The following is a 27,130-nucleotide window of genomic DNA, read 5'->3' as shown; positions in this document are numbered from 1 at the left end:
ATACATTCTCGGCCTCAGGATAATCAAGTGATATTCTTTATTATACACAGTGTGTAATTTGGATACAAAAATAACTCTTGTGGTAAAGCTATGTTTTATCTCCTAACAATTTATTTCAACTGTACGACTAAGCTGGAATTGTGGAAAGACAAACGTGATGTCGTATCTGCAGTTTGCGTATTTATATTGATAGTTTCTTTCTAGTTCCCATATAATGGGCAGATTTACATCCTTTTTGTATGCCATGCTTCACTGCATGTCAGTTGTGCACGCTTGTGTTAGGACATGCTTTAAAGAAACAATTTCTGAAATGCCAGGAAATAATTGTGCTGCTTGCTGGCGTTCTGCCTACCTGAAAAAAAGACTGATGGGTATCGGGGATAACAGTTTTCTCACATTGGTTTAGATTGCTACTGAGCTTATTTTTTCTGTCATTTTACTAAGGAAATAGGAGTAAGGTTTCCAGAACTCAGCAGCATTCCCAAGCCTCCGTTCTGCTTTGCTGATCACCAGTGTACCACTGGGACCTTTGATTTTCATCATGGAAAGAGAATGAAGCCATCAGGCTTGAAGCTGCATTGCAGCTGACAGCAAGTGCTGTATGGATGGACCAAAATTTCAGATGTGTTATACAGGGACAAGAGATCTAGGAGGACACGTAGGATTAGTAGGGCTGTAGCAGAGCATGAGAGGATATGGAGATATTTGGATGAAGTGCTGGTTATATGGTATGGGGAGAGACTCAGTAGAAAGCTGGGAAAGGCATGTCCACAGCCCAGTAAGACAGCTGCTTCTGCCACTGGAGCAGATAATGGGACTTTCTAAGCAGTCTAAGCTTGGGACCCCCTTTGGCACAAAATGGTGCTGTCAACTGATTCCTGACTTTCAAAAATAGGGCACCTTCTCAACAGAGGTGAGGCTCTGTGTGTCCTAACGAACTAGGCACGGTACTGCACAGACTGCCATATGATCAGTGGTGTAGGCAGCAGCTTTGGAGCAATTAGCAGCCTGGGGAAGAATCCAGCAGCTCTGCCAACTAAGCAGGTTCTGTACCACAGCTTTGGATAGGGTGTTCACAGTGATCCGATGGCCCTTTATAAAAATAAACAACATTAAATTTCTTTTTGATTCTAATGCAGGGGAAACCCTGCAAGATCAGACGGATGGGGAAACCAGAGTGCTCTGTTGCTTCTGTTATTCTCCAAATGGTAGCTCATGCCTATTACAGTCTTTTTACTCTATCATTGTGCTCTGAAATGGACAATAAAGGTGAAGAATTCCCTTTGTTATGCTATATGGCCTCTGGAGTGCCATATATTTATGTTCTCAGAAAGAAAGCTTTAGTTTGCTGTTATAATAGATACTTAATAGTTTTATTATTATCTATGAAACTGTAAACTAAGCTTGCTTAAGACGTAATGTCTTCTGAGAATTTCTGTGCAAGGTCATATTTCTTTTTTTTTTCCTTCACAAGATTAATAGTGTAAGCAAAACCAAAATATGCACTTCTATGATAAGCTAGGATATCAACTGCAGAGCTCACAATTATTCTTATAATCTCCATTGTCATCAGAAAGACTATTCACATATAAGTCGAACTTTGTGATAGCTTCAGAATAGTCTGCCAAGGCCTCAGAAGTGATTTTTCAGGAGGTTCTTACATATTTGGATTTGTTATTATTCCTTAGAACATCAAGATTTTACTGGTGGAGCACATTCTAAGACTTCATCCTGCAAAAAGGTATGCACATCTGTATGATCTTAGTAGTCTTACAGAAAATGGGTTATCTGCAACAATATAGTAAAGAGCTCGGGCAGTAATTTAAACATCAGTGAGATTCTTTTTTGGTAAATGTTTCATTGGAGGCTAGTAGTGGGAATATAAATAGAATCATATAATGAAGGTGCAGTTCTGTCAATGTTTGGGGTTCTTTTTTTTTTGGTTTGTTTTTTTTTGGGGGTGTGTGTGTTTTGTTTTTGTTTTTGTTTTTTTTTTTAAATGGCCAAATCAAGTTGGTAAATAGTGCACTGGTTTCTGACAATACCAATCGAGGCATTAGATTCCCGATCCTCTTTTATAAAATACAGAAAGCTGAAAAACTTACTGTGATATGGTAGAAGCTGAGCAGGATAGATCTGAAGTAGTGTAACTGGTTCCTAGACCATAAGGTAGGAAGTATTTGCACAATACAGTGAACCTTTTTTTCCCAAATCTGTTTGCCATGCAGGGTGAAAAAGGCATTCTGGTTATCCTTGTAATATGTATGAGCTACCAAAGAAATCCCCGTGATTGTTTATTACAGCACACACAAGAGCAGACTTCTAAGATTGTGCAGTGATGGTACAGGACACCTGCTCAGAATTTTGAGAAAGAGGTTAGCGCTGTTGGAGCAGGTCCAGAGGAGGGCCACAAAAACCATCAGAAGGGTAGAACACCTCTCCTGTGAGGAAAGGCTGAGAGAGTTTGGGGGTTTTCAGTCTGGAGAAGAGAAGGCTCCAAGGAGACCTTATTGTGGCCTTTTGGTATTTACATGGGAGGCTTGTAAGAAAGATGGTGCAGACTTTTTTAGCAGGGTCTGTTGTGATAGGACAAGGGGTAACGGTTTTAAACTAAAAAGAAGGTAGGTTTAGGTTAGATATAAGGGAGAAATCTTTTATGATGAGGGTGGTGAAACACCGGCACAGGTTGCCTGGAGATGTCCCATCCCTGGAAACGTTCAAGGTCAGGGTGGACAGACTGCCCAAGGGGATTGTGGAGTTTTCTTCTCTGGAGACATTCAAAATGCCTGGATGTGATGCTGTGAAAGCTGCTGTAGGTGAACCTGCTTCAGCAGGGGGTTGGACTTAGATGGTCTCCACAGGTCCCTTCCAAGCCTGACCATTCTGTGATGGGGCTCTGAGAAACCTGATCTAGTTGAAGGGGGATCACTGCAAGGGGGCTGGACTAGATGACCTTTAAAAGGTCATCTTCTAACCCAAATTCTATGATTCTGCGCTGGTGAGCCTTACCCGTTTAAATGTGTGATGATTTCCTTCCATCTCACCTGTCACTACAGAGATGGAATTGGTTTTGTCTCTTCTACTTTTACCCTGCTCTAAGGCCATTATGACAGTTTCAGAAGGAAAGAGTCTCCAGTGTGATGCCAATGCTTTTTGCAGTACTTTTTTTATTTTTGAGAAATGAGAACTTTAATATGATGGCATCGTTTTTCTGTCTTGGCTCCTCTCCTGTGTTTAACTGACTGCAGCAGAACTGCATGCATTAAATTCAAATTTGATTTGACCTAAATAGTTCACCCTTCAGTGCACTGTGGGACCAGTCTGAATGGCAGGTCAATAGTGTAGTTAGAATGGAGACAAAAGGTTGTACCTGAGCAGTTGCAGAGATCTGCAGAGAATGGTCACATTGACAAGATTGGCATTCAAAAGCTGTGAATTTCTTGAGATCGGTATGAAGTATAGAATCATTTAAGCCGGGAGAGATCTTTAAGATCATCACGTCCAGCCGGGAGAGATCTTTAAGATCATCATGTCCAGCCGGGAGAGATCTTTAAGATCATCACGTCCAGCCGGGAGAGATCTTTAAGATCATCACGTCGAGCCGTTAACCCAGCACTGCCAAGCCCACCACTGTAACCATGGCCCTGAGCACCACATCTACAAGTCTTTCAAACAGCTCCCAGGGACGATGATTCCACCTCACCCTCGGGCAGCCTGTGCCAGTGCCTGACCACCCTTCCAGCGAAGACATTTTTCCTAATCTCCAATCTAAGCCTCCCCTGGTGCAATTTGAGGCCGGTTCCTCTTGTCCTGTCACTTGTGACCTGGGGGAAGAGACCGACTCCCCCCCCCCCCCCCCCCCCCCCGCCTACAGCCCCTTTTGGGCGGTTGCAGAGAGCAGCAAGATCTCCCCTCAAGCACTAACAGTGTGAGAAAGCACACTGCCTTGTCTTGGAAATTAATGTCAGCTTTTAACTTTTCTAAAAAAATTGCTCCGAGTTTAGTAACTTCCCTATTCTTCACGTTTATTTTAGAAAGTTTAGTAACTTTCATATCTGCTGTTCTGTATGACAGTGAAATTCTGGATGGTTCATTTTCTTATCTTTACTAATTGGGAGCAAAATTCGCTGTATTGAAGATACCCTGCATCACGGGAGGGTGGGCAGGAACAACTTGGGGGAAAAGTCCGTGCTTGAAAATCTAAGGCAACAGGTGAAGTGCGATTAGTGAACGACATAGGATGTTCTTAAAAATCGCAAAGTGCTTTCAGGGGCTGCAGCGTGTCGGTGTGTGTACAGAGGGGGAGTTACTGCGCAGCATCCTTTACCGCCAGCCCCGCAGCCTTGGGGAGCGAACGGCAACGACAGCCCCGATGCCTGGGGCAGCCCCGTGCGGGTCGGGCCCTTGAGAAGGCGCCTGGGAGTGCCCGGGCGCAGCTCGCCCGTCCCGCCGGCTGTGCTGGGGGCGGCGTGCCCGGGGTGCCGGCAGCGGGGCGGGGGCGGCCGGGCTGCCCGTGCGGCGCTCCCCCCTCGCCCCCAGCCCCTGCCGCTCTCCCCGGCTCCCGGCGGCGCCGCCACTCCCCCCCGCCCAGCCGGCGGCCCACGGCGCCGGGCGCGGGGCATAAAGCCCTCCCCGGCGGCGGGCCGGGGCGCAGCCGGCCGCAGCGATGGAGGCGGCGGGCGGGCGGGCGCTGCGGGGCGCGCTGGCGGCCGTGGGGCTGCTCTCGGCGCTCAGCGCCGCCGGGACGCTCTTCCTGCTGGCGCAGTGGCGGGAGCTGGGCGCGGCGCTGCGGGAGCTGGAGGCGGCGCGGCCGGCCGCGGGCAACGGCTCCGTGCGGGACCTGTTGGGGGCCGGCCCCGCGCCCCCCCGCAGCAAGAGGAGCCGCCGCGGGGAGCGCGCCCGCGGGCACGTGCGCGCCGAGAACGACGAGATGCTCATGATGATGACCTACTCCATGGTGCCGGTAGGGCGGAGGCGCCCGGCCCGGCGGGGCGGGGAGGGGGGACCGGGCCCAGCCCACGGGGGGCCCAGCAGGGCCGGGGGCCCGGCGCCGAGGACGGCCGTGGCCCCGGGGGCTGGAGCGGGTGCGGGGGGGCGCGCCGAGCCGAGGCCTGGCCCGAGGAGCGCGCTGGGTGCGCACCGTCCCCTCGCCGGGATGTTCCCGCTGCGGCGGCAGCCGCCCGGGGCCGCTCGGCTCCTGCCGTCCCCCGCGGTGCCGGGGCGCTCACGGCCGGCGGGCCATGCGGCTTAGGGCCACGCTTGCAGCGACGCTCGCACGGAGGGATGGAGCGGAGCCGCTCGTTAGTGGCGTGGACTTGAGGAACTTCCCCAAGATGAGTTGCAATAAAAAGCCCGCCTGCCAGCTTCCGAGGGCGTTAAATCTCTGCGCCACCAGCGGCGCCTCACGCGTGTCTCTGGCCGTATCGTGGGGGCCTGGCCGCTCCTGGGGCGCCCGCGGGGAGCCGCCTACCTGCCGGGGCGCCTGAGGGGAGCGGCCGGGGCGCCCGCCCTGCGCTGGCGGGAGCGGCCTTGCTGGGCAGCAGCTGGGCCGTGCCCTTGAACACTTAGACAGGCCATAGGGTTGAAACATTCTGGTCCCATTGAAAAGCTTTTAAGTTCTGAGTCGGAAGAAATAAAAAAAAAATGCTGCTCTTGAGGCCACCTGAGCCGAGGGCCTGTCCCGGGAAGGCCTGAGCCCGCCCAGGGAGCGCGCTCCAGCTCTGCCTGGTGTAACTAGATGTAACCCTCACTAAATAATAAAAAAATACTGACAGAAATTACCTTTTCAGCAATGTTCCGCTGGCAGTTTTGTTAATAAACCCTTGCAATGGTGATTTTCCAGCGATAACATCGCCATTTACACATAGAGCTAATGAGGTTGTAGAATGTAGGGGTTTGTAGCCTAGAGTTTTAGTAATGCAGTTGTTTGCGGTTTTAGAATAAATAACAATTTTTACTTATTTATTTAATCATATTTAGCTAAGGTCATTTAAGTCAGAATGGTTTTAAAAATAACACAAATAATACATATTTCAGCCCTGTGGTAATTGGAGGGGGGGGGGGAGAAATAAACATTATTTTAGGGCAAAGTGGAATATACATCGCTATTTTTTGAACCATAATTCTCAAGTTACTGTTTCTGAGTAGGTTTATTTCAAATTAAAAAGCTTAAATGGCTTTCTAGAAAGATATGCCATAAAAATTGGAAGAAATGTGTTTTCTTTAGATTTTTTCGCATCAGGTAATGTTAAAAAAAATTGCTGCTCCTGCAAAATATTTTTGTGTGCTGTATCTAAGCTTTTCATCAAAGCACTCAGTCAAAACTTCTTCCTTTTTCTTTTAAGAAATCATCTTTGTGTTTGGGCTTATTTTGTTCCATCCGATGGGGTTCTTCTTTGAGTCTAAGGGATCCACAAATAAAATTATGGGGGAAGAGGTTCAGATCCTGGCAGGGATAGTTATGACGCTGTTAGTGCTATTTGCTGTTAGGTGCTCAGCCTTGAACCAGCAGTGGCAGCTGCACTTCCAGATAGTTTTCACAGGGAGCACGTATGGATTAAATTAATTTTATTGCTCTCTCCAAATATCACCAAGTGTTACGGTGTATACTTCAACAGCATGCAGCAAGGCTATTCTCTTGTGCAGCTCCTCCATGTAAATCACCACTGTGATGCTGCTGCGTGCAGTGTGCTTCATTTAAATGGATGTATCCTTGCAGGAGGTTGCTTGGGGTCTTTTTGTGCCTTTTTGTTCTTACAAAATTTCCATCAAGTATTTTTCATCCTGGTTGCTGCTCAGAAGACTCTGTAACTATGTGCAGACCCACTTGCTCAAAGGGAAAAAAATCCTTAGAAAAATTTTCAAGAACCTCCCCTCCCACTCCTGCATTTTTGTATTGTGGATCTAACTCCCACTAATGTAAAACGAAGACTTGAATACTTTTTGTAGCATGAGACAAAGTTCCTTATAGTTGGTGAGACGTTCTCTGCTACACTGGTGGGCCTTAGAACGATATCCCAGCCTCTGCTGAATGTGGGCCCTGAATGGAGGTTTTGTCTGAGCAGGATCTCTGCTGTGGGGCAGGCACAGATTTCTGCAGGCGTGTGCTGCAGGTATCGGTGTCCTACTGCTCTGCACAACAAGGTTGGGGTAGAGCTCTTGTGGCCACTGCTTAAGAACTTTTGAAATAACTTTAGGCATCAAACCCCGTATTTTAGGTTAAATAACGTGAATATATTTTTTGTTTTGGGCCTTTTGTTTATTTATACATATAATAAAATATACCTATTTATTTTGTAAGAGGACAAAAATAGGAAATTGGCAAATGTGATGGTGTAGATAGGCTGATGAGAGGGTAACAGTCCAGTAAGTTTGAAAGTGAGATTTAAGACAGTGCAGAAGGTGGTAGCTTATGGATATCTAATTATCTGAGTAGCTTCTTCGTAGTTTAGGTTGTCTTTTTTTTTTCCTTCTTTTTTTCACCTTTCCCTCATGAGAAAACTAAGCTTTTAGCATTTAAATAATACTTTTCTCTGTAGCTTTTCTTCATGGCAAAGGTGATGCTGGCTGATTGGATGACTGGTGTACTCATCTTTCATAATTAAGCTGGAGGCTCTGTTGTAGGCTATTTGCTATAATGCACTCGCTTCTTGAATGCCATGTTTTTTAATTGTCACCTGAATTGCACTGATTGGTAAAAATAATGCTGCTGAGATAATTGGAGGGCCCCAAAGCAAGCTGTAATCACTTCAGCAACCTCAACAAAACCATCCAGATTAAAATGCAGTTTGAATTAGAGAACACGTGGAGAATGTGTATTTTTCACAAATCACAGGGTAAAGTCAAGTGTGTTTGAGGGGCATGAGGGGAAAGAGAAAAAGCAAATTCTGATATTTAAAACCAGCTAGCTCTTCTCAGCTAATTGAGTCTAAAACCTCTAACTATAAGAGCTGTTCCAATACAGTCTGGAATCCAGTAAATTCTCCATATGTATCTGATAGAATTAAAATCCAGAGTCAAATATAGTTTGATTTTGCAGCAAAATAATACGTGCCGTCAAAATAATTGTCCTTTATTTGAATTAGTTACATTTGTCACTTGAAGATAATGATGCATTGATTTTAAAAATAAGATTGACCATAGCAAATAAGCTTGCTACGATTAAACGTAAGTCTGCCTTTTGGATTGACTTGCACTTGTTTGTTCTGTCTTGGGACTAGTGCATTGCATTATTTGTAAATAGAGCTATTATACAAAGATGAATAAATGTGCAACTCTGGGTAAATAGTTCTTTAATGATCATGTATTGCACAGCCCTGAAATGATGATCTTTTTCTGACTATAAGCGTTAGACTTTCCCATAAAGGGCTGAGGCACTTCCAATGCTTGTGTTTGTAATATTCTCATTTCTGCTGGATGTTTTGGCGAGTTGCAAAACATTTTTAGAGTGTTGACTCTCAGCATGCGGACATGTAATGTGAATGTTTGCCCAGCTGAACCACGTGTATTTTGTAAAGCTGACTCTTTAATTGATAAATTGTAGTCTATTCTAGATTAAAAGCATCTGTATGAATGTCTCTTCCATCTTGGTTTTTATAAAGTCTGTCAGTGTTGGGATGAAGTATTTCGAGTGGACAAAGGTCCATTCCAAATCCACAGATCTTGCTTATTCCAAGATAAGAAAATGCTTTCTTGGAACAGAGGTCATCTTTCTCACTGGATATGCTATGTTGGAAAAGTATCCATCCTTTGATATGAATATAAAATAAAATTGAACATAATTTTTATTGGATGATGTTGGCTTTTAATACCTTCCACTAATAGAGTCAGTGCATGGACAACCACACATGTTTTACAGTAATGTGTGAACTTTAGTGCCTACTTGATGTATAGTGTTGTCTGCCCAATATTTTCTTCGTATTTTCAGTAAGGTTTAAAATGAGGCATATTGACAGATTGACATGAGAGAATCGGTGCCTGAAGAGATGGGTGCTGTCACAGTGTTAAGGTAGTTCTACATGGTTTATTCTTAAAAGCACAGAGTGGCCGGTTGTGTCTTTGTTTTTGGAATTATTTCTATAGGCAAAGTAAAGTAGATACTTTTGTGGCATGGATTGTTTTCAACTTTACTCTCTTTGCAATATTAGGTCCGAGTGATGGTGGATTTATGTAACAGCACAAAAGGGATATGCTTAACAGGTATGTTTACTGCCTTAAGCATTACACCTATGTTACCTTCAGGAGCACAGAATTCCAGTGTTTTCAGAGAACTTGAGGTCAATGACTACATCAAAGAACTATACTATTTACTCTATCAGAATTTACATATCGATTGGATTATTTATTTAAAAAAGATAATAGGTGCTACTTAGGGACTTATCTATACCTTTTTAATAGAAATGCTGGAATTTAAGGAGCTCAGTTGACGTTCCTTCGTGCTGTTTCTTTCCCATGTAATTTCATTAGCAAATCTTAGAGAATTGGATGTTTAAAATGCTAGTTGATGTTTAGTTTTGGTATTTTTGTGTATGTCCCCACACTTCAAGGCTGTTATGGGATGAATGTATAGGATATAGAAACTTGCTTCCATTGTCACTGCTCTGGGGTAGTGGGACTTAGATGAGCAACGTATTTGTTCCCATCTGCATTGGACTGTGGTAACATGACGTTGGGTTTCACATGCCACCAGTGAGAAGCTGGAACGGCTGATGGCTGGGACAAGAGGAGCTGTGAGAATTTTCTATGTGATTTGGTGAAGAGAATGTTAGGTCGTAGCCAATATAAGGGCTGTGATCCAGCTTTGAAGTCTGTAGTAGAGTCATGTGTTCTTTTTGGAAATGAGAAGATTAGAAATAAGCTGCTTTTTATGAGTTTAAGAAGACGCTTCACTTGCTGTCTGGTTTGTATTTTCACACTGCTAAAAGGTCTGTTTGGCTCAACTGCTTTCAACATAAATGAGAATTACCGTAGTATACACAGATGCTAGATACTACTTCTGAAACTGTAGATCAGTTCTGATTTCAACTGAGGCTGAACTACAGATGACCTAGAAGTTTGTTTCTTTGGGCTCCAGAGTTCTGAATTCACACTACTTGGTGCCTCCTGCACCTTTTTACTCTCTTGACACTATTACACTTTGTCTCTGTTAGTGGCTTTCTCTGCTATAGGCCTCTACATTTGCTCCTTTTCAAGCACATTTCTTATTTGTCTTATGCTCATACAAAGGTAATCAAGATCCTCAGTTTTTGAGGTGAGGAAGTAATTGAGCGCACTAATGGGCGTAACATTGTAGCGTGGAAAAGATGGTGGTTTACTGGAAGATTGGCAGAAAGATGTTAACTGATGTTACTGCCTATATTGATTAAAAGGGATAATTGCTGTAATGGTATTATAAAATGGTTTTTGCTTTACTCATAATGCTAATTAATGCTGAAAACTGTCATCTTTAGGGAAATCTGGTAATTACTGTTATTTTCTGTTGTAGAGAGTTTTGTCAAAAGAAGATAGTACTTTGTTGGCTGGATAAAAATGTTCACAGAACTAATTTTGTTCTTTAATTGCAAAGTTTTGTTGGTTTTTTTTTTGTGTGTGGTTTTTTTTTAAATGTGTATTGGAGTTCACATAAGATAGATCTTGTTACAGAAACATTTTCTGGTTTACTGTTGCTTCATTCTTGCCTGCTATGCTTTCTTCTAGTTAAGGCCCCATACCTGAACTCAGTCAGAGTGAGATAGGTTTTATTGTATTACATATTGCTGAATAACAGGAGCAAGTCTGATTTCTAATACACCAGCCAGGTTCTGTGGGGAGCTTGGTCCAGTCTGGAGAACAATTACATGTGAAAAGCCTGATTGTGATTTAGATACAGTTAACAGGAATGATAGCGTTTTGGTGGTTTGTGGTTTTTTTTCCTATTTAAATAGTTTGAATCCTGAACTGCTAAGAAATCTCTGTAAAGCAGAGAAGTGTAGCATGTATTTTTAACGTGTCTTTTCAACAGGGTTTTTAATTGTGACATTCACCAGTATTGCAAAACTATTCTTCTTCTGCTATAATGGGATATGGAGAACACATGTACGGAATTGTACCGAGTGCTAGATGCCTTGCATCCGTGGCATTGTAAAGGCACCTTAGCCTCTGGCAGGGAGATTACATTGTAGAGGTGGTTGTTTGTCAAACCATTATCAGATGAAATTTGCAAAAAGCAAGAAGTTATGTTTATATGTAATCACTTTTAAGGACACTCTTCCAGTGAGTCTGACTTTATGCTAATGCTCAAATAGTTATTTATAATACAAAGCAGTAAAATCCATAGGTGTTCATTTTGAAATTTGAGGGGCTTTCCTCCCCATTTACTGTTCTGATCTGATGGTAATCAATTAAATTTGGAATTGCTTTTTGTTTTCTTGCTAGGTTAAACTCACCATTTCTTCTTTCTTGTGTTCTTTTCCTTGTTCTTGTTGTAGGCCCCCCAGGTCCCCCAGGTAAGACAATTGTGGTAACATTTTTGGGTAATTGAAACAGATGCTGGTACAACATGTTGAAATGGAGAAATGTATCTTTAATAGAATACACTTCCATTGCTAATTAGAATGAGGGAGGGTTGAATGCCTGTCTGCCTTTATCATTTTTGTATTTGGGTCAACTCATGCCCCTTCTGAGAAGGGGGAGGTTGTAGATGTTATACTTTTCCCGTGGAGGGAATAGAAGAGTTTCACATTTACTGAAACATATTTGATCAAAGCCAGATGAAATTAGGAGCGTAAGTAGCATTTAGCTGAAAAGATGAGTGTATATACATAAAAAATAAACCCGAGTAAACTGATACTATAATTCAACACTAAAAACACCTCCTTGGAAAATGGCGGTTACTAATTCCATCCTCCCAACTCCCCCATAACTCTTCCTCCTTTCTTACTTAATTGTCTCTTTCTGTTCTCACTCATGTGGTTGCTAGGCTATGCGAACAGTTACTTGCTTGCTTTCTGTGCTTCGTTAGCTGTGGGTCTGCTTATAATAATTCTCTGTATGAGAAAAGTATCAGGCACGTTTTGTTTGTGGGGGTTCAAATAGTGACGAAGAGGGAGCAATTGTCTTCCCTATCGGCAGATCATGGTTTGGCACTACGGTGTTCTGGACAAGTAGGTAATGCTTTTCTGGTGCTACATGAGTCCTGCCAACATCACAAGCAACATTAAAGCTTATGTGGCTTGTGGAAGATGTTATAGTCACTGCCAAATTTTGAAATAGGATGAGTTCCACTGTGTTTGACCTTGAAGTGGGATCCAAAAGGCTGATCTGTGCTGGCCTTAGCGCAAAATGTGTGCAGTATTCATTTCGGTCAGTTTTCTTACGCTAAGGCCAGGGCAAACAAGCACCTTACCTTTAAGTTTGGTTTATAGTTTGTTTGTTTGTTGTGGCAGGGTGTTTTTAGTTTGGTTTGATGGTGGGTTTTGTTTGGTTTTTTTTTCCTTGGGTCTTTTTTTTTTTTTTTTTTGTAAGAATTGGCAGGGAGAACATAATGGCCAATTAGAGGATTTTGTATGCCAAAGGAATATATATACACATATAAATATACTATACGTAAACATAGTAGATTTAAGGATAAATTGCATTTAACAGTGAAAATTCAGTTATGCTGTTTGATTTGTTCAGGGCCTCCTGGACTTGATGGACTGCCTGGCCACAATGGATCAGATGGACTCCCAGGTATACCAGGACAAAAGGGAGAACCAGGAATAAATGGAAAAAGAGGAAAAATAGGTATATATATATTTTTTGGTGGTTGTTTAAAAAATAATCCTTTCTTACTATTCAGATTTAGTTGCTTTCAGAGCTTTGTACAGGGGGAAGGGTATCAATGTTTAAAAAGAAGCTGCATGTTGCAAAATTCTGTAGCATTCATTATCTTACACCGAGCTTTGGAAGGTTACTCCAGACTACTTCCACAGTGAGGAAGATGGTATACATAGATTAAAGCTGTGGCGTGCACCCAGTTGAATCTCAGTATTCTGAACTTGCTAGTGAATACTGTTATTGTAGGTATACTTCCATTCCCTCAACCTGCCAACATAATGGCCCTTTGACTTCAGATGTCTTAAAAAAAGAAAGCCAGAGTTTGGGGGTGGGTAGAAGCTGTTATATGTTACCATAGTTTTGGTTCCAGATTCATAATACTATGGCAGGAGCAGTATATTTCCATATTTTGCTTCTTTTCTATGTTGTCCATTTAGGCTGGAAACTCTTGGAGCAGCTTTTTTTTTTTTTTTTTCAGTCTCCAGTAAACTTGGTAATGCAGTGGAGTCTCTAGGGTACTATTTTAATGTAGCTGACACACATGGGGCAGTTCTGTGTTTAGCCCCCAAGAAACTATTTGGCCTTACTGCTTTCGCCATGCCATGTTTCTGCTAAGAACAGAGAGAAGCAGAAGCAGAAGTGCCATCGTCTCTTATCTGTCCAGCTCATCAGCAGGCGAGGAATGGGCCAGGGCAAAGGCTGACTGCAGAGCACAGGGGTAGCCCTGGCATGCTAGGTTTGACCGATCAGCGCGCAGTGGCTGAGATAGCAGGTAGGCAGTTACCACACCCCGAGCCTGCAAACTGCTGTGGGGCTGTAAAACAGTAACCAGTTTATCCGCTGAGTTAATGATGCACAATAGCTATGTGCAAGCATGGATGGACAACTGGTGCTTTCAAGGCAGGGTGAAAAAGCAGTGGGCTTGCATGGTAAGAGGATAAGGAGACAAAAGGGTATCAGAATGGTAGAGCTGAGAGGGTGCAGAGAAGAGGAGGGGTATGTTGATGAGTAGACAGACTGATGTTAGCAGCTTGGTACTTGTAGTGGCCCATCTATTATTCTGGATTTTGCACTTAGCTGTGTGGGCTTGCTGGCAGGTACAAGGGGAACGATTGCGTACTGTGTCTTGAGACACTACATGTTCTGTCGCTTCAGTGTTCTCCACAAATTTTTAAAATTGGAGATGAAAGTAACAACCAGTCTTCAGAAAGTCAGGTGGCAGTTGTGCTCAAGACATGTTGCAGGTTTCACCCCAAAACTGTAATTCTGTTTCTGATTTCATGAAATCAATTTGAATATTAAAACCATATATAGGAAACCAAGCATTGTCTTCTCAAGTATTAACAAATGTAATTTATTTGAAAACCTACACCTGCAAGAACATTGACATTTCTGTTTGTACAACTGTTATGTTTCTCTCTCCTAAAGCAAGAAAATCTGTCACAAAAGTAGAGGGTGCAAGGTTTTGATGTGTCAGTTGTACAAACACACTGTTGTTTTCTTTATTGCAAAACTAAATAATTGTTTTCTTTATTGCAAAATTGAAATACATGGGACAAAGGACTACCTTGTCAAATATGTTACTTTACTAAGTGATCAAGTGCAAAATGTGGACTGATCGTGCTTCTAACAAGTGTAGAGGGAGTGTTACAGCAGTCATGGGAGAATGTTACTAGGTAGCTGTGTCTATGATCTGTTGAGACAGTGGAAAATGTTAAAAGTGCAATGCATGCTGTAATGTTAGTGTGTAATTGCTTTAAGAAAAAGTCTGGAGGGACCATAAAAGTGCCCTTTAATATCTTACAAATGTGAAATAAATATAGTACTTCACATCTTCCCTTAGTATTCCTAGTTGCCCAGAAATTCTCCAGCCATTGTTAATGAGGCCCAGTGTATTTCATGATCAAAACTCAGAGATCACTAAGTAAAGAACGTATTATTTGCACCAGACGGATTGTACACAGTTTCCCTTCATATTAGGTTACAATGTTGTTTTGAAATCAGACCAAATTACAGCTACCCAGTTAAATACAGGTGAAAAAACCAACCAACTAGAGTAAATAAGTTTTGCATTAAAAAATATATATTGATTAATGTTTAATATTGGGACAAGCGTTCTTGGTACTGACATGCTTTTTATTTCTAGGTGTACCAGGACCAAAAGGTGATCAAGGACAGAAAGGAGAACCTGGAGAAATGGGTTTACCTGGCAAGGATGGTATGCCAGGAGGAAAAGGTGCAAGAGGAGCAAAGGGTGAAAAAGGGGATGCAAACAATGATGTAATATTAGAAGGTAGGAGGAAGTGCTCTTAGGAGTTCTCTTGCAACAGTGTGCTTGACAGAAAAAGATAAACTCTGCTTCTGAAGCATAAATGTAATCTGCAGGGGCAGTACTAACCAGCATAAACATGTTACCCACAGTGAAGTTTGAGTATTGCTCTGCCCTAGGATATTACGCTCGCTTTTTAATGTAAGTCTTGACAAAGACTTTTCTGCTTGGGCTTTGTGTTGAAGTGTACATAAATTCCACCCTTTCCAGTACACTTCCAGACAGTTGACCTCCCCCTGCTCTTTCTTGCAGTGAAATTTTGTTTTTCTATTAGAAAATGAGGGGCAGATTTCCACTGAGGAATACATGAAACGGCCACATATACAAGCTGTATAAAGGTATAGCACTGTAGCGCTTGAAGTTGAGGTCTTAGAATACAGTAAATAAAAGGCAATGGTGCTTTGTAATGCTCCAGTATGCCTGTAATCCAGACAGATACATTGCATTTGTCTTACAACTTGTGAAGTTCTGTGCGGTTCACCTTCTAACAGGCAGCATCCCAGTTTGTTTATTGCACCGTATTTCTGTACGCAGAAACTTCTTGAGAAGAGAGAGGTTGTTTTGGAGATCTCTCAAAGTCCATCATGTGGACACATAGAGTTATCTGCAGGTTGCCTGTTGCCTGCAGGGCCTGTGACATTATACTCTGTTTTGTACATAGGTGCAAAAGGTGAACCTGGACCCCCAGGCCCCCCTGGACCACCTGGACCCCCAGGTCCTCCAGGAAAACGTAAAGGTAAATGTAAAGCACAGCTGCAGGACAACATCTACAGCAGCAAATGCACAGGTCAGTTCTGTCCACTGTTCTTCTTAGTATTACAAACTGATTGAAGATTAAAGTCATTGCTCCAAGTCTTATCAAACAGTAAGCATGTGTTTAATTTTGCTGCTGTCAGTAAAACTGCACAAACTTACAGCTGAGCGTGTGCTTAGGTGTTTTGCTGAACTATAATTTGGATAAGGCAGTAAGCTATCTCCAGTATAATATTAGTCTTTTAATTGTGCTTTGCTAATGCTTGAGCAAAGTATTACACATGGCGTTTTCTGTTAGATGAGGTATATTTGGAAAGTAAGAGAAAAGCAGTTGAAATTTTTAGGTTTTAAATGCTAAATTTTGATTTTACGTGTAGATATAACACCTGTTAACCAGGCTCCATCTCACTGTATTCTACAAAATGAAATGCCTGGTCATTGGCAGAATTGAAGCCCCTTGAACTAGCTAAGACTTTTAAAAGCTAGAGGAATAGAAAAGAGTTCTCTGAGACTTTGCATCCATTTGAAAATGTAAGTTTTGGAGCAGGATGAGATTGAGTTCTTTTCTGTTGTTGCTGTTTATCATTACTGTATCCCAAATGACGAGTGGATCATGAGCCACTTTTTTTTCCTTCACTGTAGCTGTGTTGGTGAGATATATATGACTAATTGTAATATTTAGAAAAGAAAAATTAAAGACAGACTAGACTCCCTTCAGACTGTGGCTGCAAATTGCATGACAGAACCTGTTAGAACCAAAATATGAGTATCCAGACTGCCATGCCATAGAGTGTATGCTGAAGTGTAGCACCTGTCACACTTTTTTTTATTAAAGTCACTGATTAGAGTGCTGACGTAATTAAGAATTTGCCATGAGAGATCTCTGGCATGATTTTCCGTTGTGCTGGATACTAGTAAATCCTCATAGATTTAACTTGGTATTGTGGATTGTTGAAAAAAACACATCAGTGTTCATGTCACAATTCTGTCCATGTTTTAGAACATCTTTTTCTGAAATAGATTAAAATTGTGCCTCGGATAGAATCCGTGTGTGTGTGTGCATGTGCCCATGTGTATTTTTTCATGAGTGCTGCCTCTGCTGTGTGGAGCATGTATAAAGTTAGTTGGCATTTATCCCCTCCTCTACCAGGTGACTGGCTGGATGTACTCTGCTATCCTGAACAGTGTATTTTGTAAATACGTTGACAGATATAGCCTATCGAGCGTATTTTTCCATGCCTGAAGTTTATATGGATTTAAATATATCAATAATAGCTAAATACTTTGTGGAAGAAAGTGTTGGTGTCAATGAGATACCAGAGACTAAATTAATATTTTATATTCTATAGTAAACACATTTATTACTATATTTTTATAGGCATTTATATTTATCATAGAAAAAAATAATTTTAAATGGGATTATTTCAGATAGGCTTGAATTTTTTTGCCTGTTTGAGTGGGAGTAACTTCTAAGAGGTTAACAGGAACATTGAGACTATGTGAAAAAAGTATTTCCAACTTTTGTAATCAACATCATTTTCAGCAACATTGAAAAGAAAATGTAATCTCTGTGATCCTCGATCTCTCTAATGCTCTAAACAATTCTGTTCTGAATTAGAAGTGTTAAATGACGGTTTGATTTTTCTAAAGGCTTTTCGGTGCCAGTTCAGGCATGTGGGGGCAGGGGGGATGGGTGCAGCTGGGAAAGCTGGTGCTTGGAAATGAAGGATGTTCTTACTCATTTTGTTGTGAAAATCAGCAGCCTTGTTTTAAAATTATTTCAAGATGTGTGTCTGAAGTTGCTGGACTTCTGAATATTTTGGCCAAAAATGTTATCATACGTCCCTGAAAACTGTCTCTCTAAAAAAAATACCTGGTTTTGAGACTTGCATTTCAAATCACTTACTACATACTGGCAGAGGAGAGCCTTCATTTTGGCCAATGCAGAATTAGCAGTGGAAGGGGAGGGCAGCTGGTGATCTGGATGCTGAGGAACGTGGGTTCTACAAACACTGTGATGTTGTGATAACTGGGAAGTTTTGGTCCAAGGTATTAGTTGATTATGGAAAGAAAGCAAAGAGAAGCTGGTGCAAGAACAGCGATGTACTTCTTGATTACTCCAGCTTGAGAAAGGAAGGAAACTTGTGGTTTTGGATCTACATAGCAGGTCTGGCTTTCCTTGTCCTGTACCCCTGAGTGGCATGGCATTGGAGATGGTGTGCTCCTTACGGTCGTGGCTCTCAGTTACCGTTGCTACCCTTACAGTTCTGGGATGAATTTTCCTCCCAGCTGAGACGCCTGTCTTCAGAGAGGTCAGAGTGATCCTATGAAAGAACAGCAAAGGATATCTCAGTTACTAATCTTTCACATTTCTGGAAAAGAAGAAAGTTATCTGCGAGAGTGTTTGCTAAAGTGGGGTTTCTTCTGTAATTGGGACTGTAGTTTCTTGATAGGCACGCTGAAAGGAAGGAGCACAAGAACTTTGTGTGGTTATTAAGTGTGAAACTAGCAGAGCAATTTGTATGTCTCTCCCTTATCAGGGTGATACGTTTTTATGTCACCATCATTCTGCACAGTTTGCTGAGATGAAAAATCTTTTTTTGGTAATAATTATTATAAATGCTCTTAACCAGCGAATATTTCATAGTGGGTGGAACATATATCAATTATTTCCGCTCCTTATTTTTAATATAGCATGTAATTGTAGTAGCATTTAAGAACCTCAATCAAGAGATTCTGGGTATTGAAGTGTCAGAACAGAGCCCAAAGAGCCTCCTTACAATGGGAAGTACATAGCTGGAGTAGAAATCTCATTCCATTTAAAATTCAGAAATGCATGAACTGTTGTACAAGACATAATTGGACCATTTACTCAGGTAGCCTCTTTTCAAGTGTTGGAGCAGAGTGAAGTGCTGTGGAGGATAAGCTATCTGATGGATTTCTGATGGATTATAAGTCCCAGTGTGCAAATGAGAGTTATGCTCAAATAACTGTGGAGATCTTCCTCAATGAGCACTTACATTTTATGAGTCAGTAGGCTGTGAGACCTTATTACCAAAATTCAAAGAATGAAATAGCTTTTGTTATAAAATATGTATATCCCTTTGAAAAAGAGAATACACATGCTGATTTACAACTGTAATTAACTTATTAAACAAGAATACAAGAATGATTTCTTTAAATTGAATTTTGAATCAGGTAAAACTATTTCTTTAAGAGAAGAGAATAATTAGTTGGAAGCTGAGGTATGTTTGTTCTCAATGGTACGATTAGCTGATTATAAAAGAAACAACACATCCCTGCTCCACATTGCCTCGCTCCATCCTTCCCACCCTCCCCAGACAGACGAAATCAATAGTTTTAATGTCTTGTAAACTCCATTAGCTCTCAGCTGGAATATTTTATTGTAGGAATCAGTAGGATATTTATCTTTTTTTTTGATGGAAAGAAAGCAGTGAAAGTTTCACTAGGAGTCTGTGATTGAAAACTCTCTTTTTAATCTTAGGAACTTTCTGTTTCATGCAGCTGAACGTCCTCAGAGGGTACTGCAGATATTCTCAAATGCAAATAGTGCACTCAGCTTCGCTGCAAACACTGACCTGGGCCTTGACTGTTCTATGGTCTTAGATAAACTACTGTATAGGGAACTGTTCATTCAGTAAACTATCCATTAGACTCGGCCCAAGAAAATTAAATTGTGCATTGCAACTTATAACTTGCCCTGAGGATATTCCTTTTGTGAGATATTTTGACAATATTTTGAGGTCAGAAGCTGCAAAAGGATCTAGAAGTATCGCTAGATTCTAGCTATAGGCATTCATCTTCCCGTGGTTGGATTGACTCAGCCTTATTTTGGAGATACGCTGCGATCACTTACAAGCTTTCAATGTCGTATCACCAAATGTCCTAGATAAATGGGTAGGAGAAATATGTGGTGTTCTTGCTGTGTCTTGTAGTAGTTTCCTTCTGCGTTAACGAGATGATACAATCTAAAGGAGAAAACAGCAATGCAATGTAATTTTTCCTTTCTTTCCTGAATGTCACAGTACCCTTTCAGCATTACTTGATAGTTATTTCATATCTCGTTTAAACTTCATCATAGCCCTGGAAGTCCCAGAAGAGGTTGGAAGGAAGCCATGAAAATGCATGTCCAAAAGAATTTGCAGCCTGCATGTCGAGCAGTGTGAAATGCGTAAGGAGATGAAAGTTAAGAATGGAATTGGGAAACAAGGCTGCAAGGAAGTCAGGATATCTTCAGCAAAGAGCTGAGAACCGTTCTCTCTGGTTATTCATTCTAAGCAAATTGACACGTGTCACATTGTTTTAGAGGCAGAAGAGGTATCCAGGTTTAGAGGAAAAGGTCCATAAATAATTCCATTCAGGCATTGTTTCAACAGTAAAAGCTAAGAGGAAATCCAACTAGTTACTCTTTAAATTGTTGAGTGACAGGGAAAAATGTTTCCAGGTGTTTGTTTCTAAACATGAACCATTGCTCGGTGTGTAAACAATACAGTGCATTATTTCCTAGTCATGGATGACTGGCCTGCATTCCTAAGCATTACGTACACAGTGTCTGCGTTAGTACTTTATTGCTGTCTGGGGCATTAACAGCACAAACAAAAGTTCCAGTGTTGCCTGCAGAATACACCCTCTCTGCTGGTGGATGTCGATTTGGGCATGGAGCTTCTGAGATCAGTCACTGCTCCTTCCCAGGAAAGCATTTTTGGTATTACTGCTGGATCAGGCAGCTGCCAGCTGTCTCAGTTATCTAAGGAAAGGGACGACTCTGCCTAAGCAGCTACTCAGAAATTCACAGCTAAGGAATTAAATCTGTTGAGCAAAATTATTTACTTGGTTGACTGTCAGCCTGACAACTTTAAGGAAACAAACCAGCCTGGATACTTCATTTCCTTAGCAGAAGTGAGAGCAAGTCTTTTTTTATCTCATTTTTTGACCAGACCAACCTAAGCCTTTTTTCCCAGATGAAACGGAATCCCAGTTGTTAATCCTTCATTTTACTAGAGTCACTGATGGGCACTTCTGTCACGTCAAATAAAGAAAAACGATGTGTTTTATCCTTTCCCTCTCAACTTTAGGGGAGACAGGTGCTGTACCGAATGATGATACCCTGGCTGGAAAAACTGAAGACAGAACCCCTGGTCCTTCAAAAAAAGCTGGTAACCTGCTACAGAGCACAACTAACTGTTACTTACTGGTTTAATGTCACAGATAATGGACATGTGTTTTTTGGTTTTTTTCTACTAGAATGTGTTATAACATCTGTAGGAAGTCCTGTTCACTTTGTCAGTGTACAGCAAACGTTTGGAACGTGGATGCGGGAACCTGCAAACGTAAGCGATGAAAGGATTTGGCTTACCATGCATTTTTCAGGTACGCTAGTTGTGGTCACTGATCAAAAAAACAGTTGTTACACAAACTTTGCTTTCTGAATTGCTTCAACCTAGACCAATATTTCTAATCAAGTACGATAGGGTTTTTTACCCACATCTTTTTGTCAGAGTGTTTTCCTATTACCTGTGTAATACTTGATGATACATGTGGTTATAGACATTTGCAGTATCTTTAGGCATTCTCAGAGTGAACATCAGATTTTGAAAATTTTAGGGTTTCTTTAACCAATGCAAGTTTAAGTGCCTGTTGTTCATGCCTTTTTACTCGTTTATTTCAACAGTTTCCTATGACTTCCTTAAATTGTAGCTAGGAGTTTTTTGCCTTTTCCTTTAGCTAGCCGTGAAAATGAATTGGATGCTGCACAAGCTACATTTTGTGCAGGAAAATTTCCAGGACCTAAGTGGAAAAAGGGAATATTTCTGTCTATTTACCAACTGTGTTCAGGATTAGGGCCCATCAGGTCTGTTGGAAGCAGGATCTTGGACACTAACTCTATAGGTATATTTTTTGTGCGTGTGTGTCTCTGGCTGCTTTATCATGTACTAGCAAGTTGAATCAGTGAAAACACAAATACAGTCGTTGTCTGTCAGATATTTGATTGAGATTGATCTTCAGTGGAGACTGAATTTTAGGGTAAAAAGTTCAAAATTAGACGAACTAAATAATAGCCCTTTTTTTTTCATGTTTTCCCCTTCGTTTAGGAAACTCTATAAAAGAATATGAGAATTCCAACGCCTTGCTGAATGACAGCTACAGGACCATTAACATCACAGGATTCTTTCATGGATGTGGTCATGCAGTACAAAACAATCATCTGTACTATCAAAAGGGAGGAACCAATGTCATTTTGAAGTAAGTCAAACAGCTGGCTTAAGGCAAGGGGTGCTGTGGAAGGAGGGGAGACGGGTTAGAGTGACAGAGGTGAAGCAGACCACTTTCCTTGTACCATTTTATGTTTCTTTTTGGTCCTGTCTAGAGCAGGAAGAACGGGGGAATGGTTCAGAACTCTTTCCAGAACAAACAACTAATTCTTTCCAATCTGTAACTAAAATGTGGGCCACTGGCCTTCCATCTGTTGTGCAGGTGCTGTGGAAGGAGGGGAACTGGGAGGGTAGTCCAGGTCCATTACTCTGCTGTGACAGTCAGTTCTTTAAGCATTGTTCAGCTCTGTCTTAAGTGAGTAGTTACTACGTGGTAGGAGGACTGGGCCCCCAGATGAACGGGTTTTTCTTTTGGCTACCCTGGGGTCCAGTGGGTTTCTATTATACGCTACATTGCTGTGGGTCTTCCTGCACTTGGATTCTTTGCTGCGTTTGTAACTGCGAGAAACAAATGGGAACTGGCTAAGGAGTCTGGGGGTCAGCACAAAGTATTTGATTTTAAAAAAATAAGCTGTGCATCTACCTGCATCAGAGTAAGAATTGGTTCAGCTGCAGTCTGGGGGACGTGGATGAGTGGTTATGTGACTGCAGCCCACTTGTGGAACTTGACTTTGCTGAGCTCCTTGCTGGATTGGTACACAGGCTTTGCCCTTGGCTAGCGCTGTTCGGAGCTGGGAGGGGGTGAGCTGGGGCTGCTCGTGCAGAGGAATGCGCGAAGGCACCAGCTGAGGACATGGCGACCTGGTGAATTGCGCATTCCCAGACGGAGGAGTGATCCCACTGTTTGATTCCCTTGCGATAAGAAGCCCCTACAGCTCTCCCAGTGTATCTCCCTGCGTCGGAACTGGGAATTATGTCTCTATTTCCTCAGTTTCTACTGAGGACAGAGACAATACAAATCAAACTCAAAATCTCATCTTGTGGGAAGGGCCGAAGACAGACAGTCCAAGGGCAAGTCAAAGATTGCATCTGCTTTCAAGTTCTCTTACACGGCTCTGATGTCTGAGCCAAGAACATCACTGTACTTTGATGTCTATTCCCCAGCAGGTGTGAGTGCTGCCTTCCTATATTCTCTTGGATGCCAAGGAATGTGAGCAAGCTGCTTGGGTTCTACAGTATTTGTTCTGCCAAAGACAAGCTCACTTTTTGGCAACCTCCTTTAAATATCTTTAGGGCTTTTCGTTTACACATCAGTAAAAGACCATTTCTGTGATCACACACAGTGGTAGGACAGAGGTTCCTCACCTTTGCTTGGGTACTGTTAATTGGGAAATGCCTTCGTGTACAGATGAACACAAGTGGAATTTTCAAAACCTACGAAGTTGCTGAGACGTGGCCGTTCTTTTCAGTGATTCCCTCAAAGATTATTTACCTTCAGCACAGGTGGAACAAGACACTGTGAATTCTGTGATAGTGAAGTCCTTACTTTTGGACCAGAGAAAAGTTTCTGGGAGCCTTTGTATTGATGTAATGGGAAAAACAGGTGAGGACCTGGCTGGTTCATTTTGCAAATGTTGAAAAAATATTGAAAAGGAGTTTCCTGTCATATTTAAAAGCTGGTAAAACTAGGTTTGTCTGACCTTTGGCAGGTTTTCTCGTGATGGTCGGATCCCTGTTATTATGACTGCTTCCTGCATTCTTCCCTTGTTTTATAACATGCTTTCCCACCTCTGATACTTAGGGTTGACTGCACTTACCTTAGTGATCAGAAAAGTGTTTGTAGTTGAGTTCCCTGTAGCTGATGAAAATATTACACTATATTGTGTCATTTACCCCAAGGTGCCAGAGGATTAAGGAATTCCTGAACAACTTGGAGTTCCAGACTAGACTGTCCTTGAGTGGGGGACTGGACAGAACCTCAGGAATGAGACCACACTTTTGTGCTCCTTTCAGGGTTTCCACACAAAAGAGGAAGACAGGGTGTTCTGTCTTGTAGATCTTGCACGTTTCTAATGAATCTTGAGATGCTTTTTATCTTGGCTTTTTTTTTATAGAAAAAACCCTGAAAATCTGCACTTCGATGTGACTACTTCTGCTAAGGGCTGTCCTTCTCGCCCTTGCGCAAGGTTATTTACAGATGTGAATCGACTATCAGATGAACTGGGTTGGCACATGTTTCTCAGAGATCTCCAGCTTTGAAGCCTTTTTTTTCTTTTATTACACACATGCTGCTGGAATGCGGAGTTGCTGCAGACATGAATTTTACAAAAGCTGGGGGGGAATCATCTAGTTACAGTTACTCTTGACTTTTCTTATGGTGATTTTTCCAGTATACAGCGCCTCTCCCACAGAAAAATTATTCCTCCATTATCTTCCTTCTATTGTAAATTCCTAGATCTGAAATGTGCCTGTCATTAAACTGGGCATTTCAGAGCACTCCTGTAACTGCAGCAGATTCCTGTATTGAGTAACGTTTTTCCTCTATTCGAGGAACAGAGCTATACGGCTGGATGGAAGTCAGAGGATGAGATGTGCTTTGTTACAGAAGGCATTACTTAGGATAAAGCATCCTCTCTCTGCCTCTGCTAAAGCGCTGCGTTACTCAGTGATTAAATGCCAAGCGAAAATGTGTCTTGATAGTAGCTGATGACCCTCTCAGACTAGTAGAGGAACTCAGTCTAGCTGCTCAATGCTGCTGTCCTCAGACTATCATGCCATTAAGGAATTTCAAGGAATAAAACCAATTTTATATGTAAGAGATGAGACATTCAGAGGCCAGCACGAGGTCAGAATTTTGGCTCTGCAGATGTGGAATTTTTATTCCTTTGATGTTTACTTGAGCAAATCACTGCATTATCTGAACTGTTTTAAAAAGAGGAACTGTAAGTTTAGGTGAACCTGCCCAGAATTCATGCTGGTTTGGTCAATCCCATTTTCTCCCTTTAGTTCCCACCTAGTAGAAAGCAAACTTCTGCACAGCTCTCATTTCACAAGTTGGGCCTTCAGCTGGTATCTGATTCTTTTTCATACCCGTTCCCTTCAGTTGCTTCTTTCATCCCAGTGATAATAAAGCTCGTAGACTAAATAAAGTGAAACCTACTGAAGGGAGTTCAGGTTCTCGTGCACCTTTTAGGTCGGTTATTAATTTGGAATTTTCTCCCAGCGTTTTGGAAGGTGCGTTGAGTGGAATACTTAAAAGATATCAGAATGGTCCTTGAACCCAAGTATTTTCAACAATGCTTCTATCTGTAATAACGCACTCTGAATTGCTTCAACCACCCAGCGCGTGTAAACACGACGTTTTAATACAACATACAGAATACTTTATCTCATTTCAGACTTGGGCTTGACAAAGCGTCGCTGGGCACACTGCTAATTGAAAATGCCTTATACCATGGTCGTAACTACCTCTTTTCTAACTCGAAGACGTATTTCAACGTAGCAGTGGATGAGAAGGGGCTTTGGATTATATATGCCTCAAGCACTGATGAAAATATTATAGTAGCACATGTTGATGAAGAAACGTTTTCAGTCATTCGGCACATCAATACCACGTACCCGAAGTCCAAGGCTGGGAACGCATTCATAGCGTGTGGCGTTCTGTACGTCACCGACACCAAGGACACGACGGTCAGCTTTGCTTTTGATTTACTGAAGGAGCAGCCGATTGATGCGAGGTTTGAGTTACGGTCTTCGCAGTCTGTTCTTGCTATGCTTTCCTACAGTCTAAGAGATAAGAATTTGTACACGTGGGAGAACGGGAGCTTAATGATATACCCTGTACATTTTGGCAGATGAATATATTTTAAAATGTCAGGTATGGGAGCCTTGTTTGACTAAACAGATTATTTAAAGCGATACGATAAACACATGGGGGTCTCTCGTTATATTTCTGTTCACTGATGGTGGTTTGGAGTGTGCCTAAAAGGGAGATCAGGTGCCTTTGTATAAACACACTTCAATTAGGCCGTTCTCATCTTCTTAAAAGAATAGCTGTTCAGGATTGCAGCTGGCACGTGGTTAGCGCAGACTTGGCTTTTGTTTTCCCCCTGTTGTTCAGCCGATAATTATATCTAATGTACATTGATTATTCCATGGTCATGTGCTCAGCAAGGACTATTTATAACTTTCAGTTGCAATCATCTTATCTGCAGTCATTTTCTACTCAGTGATTATGATCTAGGATAAATGCCTAAATAACGAACTTTTGTGTACATATACTTTTGTCACTTAATACTTTTCCACCGATGAACATTTCTTTTTGGACAAAAATAGACAGCTGTTAAAAATCATGGGGATGGAAATAGTTGTTTAAATAGAAGAAAAGCAGAAAGCTTCAAAATTTGGCAAGTCCAGTGAACTGTTTCAAAATGAAAAGCAAAATCCAGCCCGAGTACAAGGAAAATGGGAATAACGGTGTTACTAAATATTGAATATACATGAAGTTGTGTTTAGTAAATGGATTGTGGGAAGAAAAGTAACAAGGTATAGAATTGAAGATGTAAAATTTATGATTAAAATTCCCTTTTTAACAGTGCTTGTGTTGCTGCACTCTTCCTTGCCCCTCACCGCTGTGTAAACTATACCACTTAATATAATTAAGCATAGTCATAAACAAGTTAAGTTCTGTTTCTAACAAAAAAAGCTCCCCATGTTCCTCCATCCAAGTGAAACCATGAAATGAAGGGTTTACTTTTTTTGCTGTTATTCTTAGAATTACAAAATACCTTGAGCAGGAATTCATGCACTCATCGGGGTGCTTAGTGACAATTTGTTGTTAATCTTAATTCAGAGATTGCACATTCACATCCAGATTTTTGAGAGCCAGAGGTGAGAAATAATAACAATCAGAACAAAAGCCAAAAGTTGCTATTTCAGATGTCTGATTTGAACATCAAAACATAAATCCCTACTGTTGCTTTGTGTAGCTATGTTCAGAATCACGATCTCAGAAACCCCCCTACCTGCATTTCTAAGCTGCCTGTGTGTATTGGTAAAGTTCACAGAGCTCATTCAAATA

General features: G+C 41.7%; 1 protein-coding gene across 2 annotated transcripts; it reads left to right on the top strand.

Moving 5' to 3' along the window:
- Positions 1-1,718: 1,718 nt before the first annotated feature.
- Positions 1,719-26,647, top strand: GLDN (gliomedin). Of its 2 annotated transcripts, none has more exons than XM_040601990.1 (10): positions 1,719-1,741; positions 9,147-9,198; positions 11,466-11,483; positions 12,655-12,762; positions 14,942-15,088; positions 15,786-15,911; positions 20,974-21,054; positions 21,143-21,268; positions 21,991-22,141; positions 25,449-26,647. In XM_040601990.1, exons 2-10 carry the CDS (start codon positions 9,156-9,158, stop codon positions 25,906-25,908), a joined length of 1,260 nt encoding a protein of 419 aa, XP_040457924.1. In that variant the 5' UTR covers positions 1,719-1,741; positions 9,147-9,155; the 3' UTR covers positions 25,909-26,647. The 2 variants fall into 2 exon arrangements, with proteins under 2 accessions (XP_040457924.1, XP_040457923.1); XM_040601989.1 differs by lacking the exon at positions 1,719-1,741 and adding an exon at positions 4,638-4,963.
- Positions 26,648-27,130: the final 483 nt, after the last annotated feature.

The sequence above is a fragment of the Falco naumanni genome, chromosome 7 (genome assembly GCF_017639655.2).
Source record: "Falco naumanni isolate bFalNau1 chromosome 7, bFalNau1.pat, whole genome shotgun sequence".
Lineage (NCBI taxonomy): Eukaryota > Metazoa > Chordata > Aves > Falconiformes > Falconidae > Falco > Falco naumanni.
This window is presented reverse-complemented; position numbering and strand designations above follow the sequence as displayed.

Bases quoted from the DNA above. Each gene is read 5' to 3' on its own strand.
- GLDN (XM_040601989.1), top strand. From the start codon at position 4,667: ATGGAGGCGGCGGGCGGGCGGGCGCTGCGGGGCGCGCTGGCGGCCGTG. The intron at 21,055-21,142 runs GTAACCTGCTAC...TTTTTCTACTAG, and splicing joins TGGTCCTTCAAAAAAAGCTG to AATGTGTTATAACATCTGTA. The intron at 21,269-21,990 runs GTACGCTAGTTG...CCCTTCGTTTAG, and splicing joins GCTTACCATGCATTTTTCAG to GAAACTCTATAAAAGAATAT.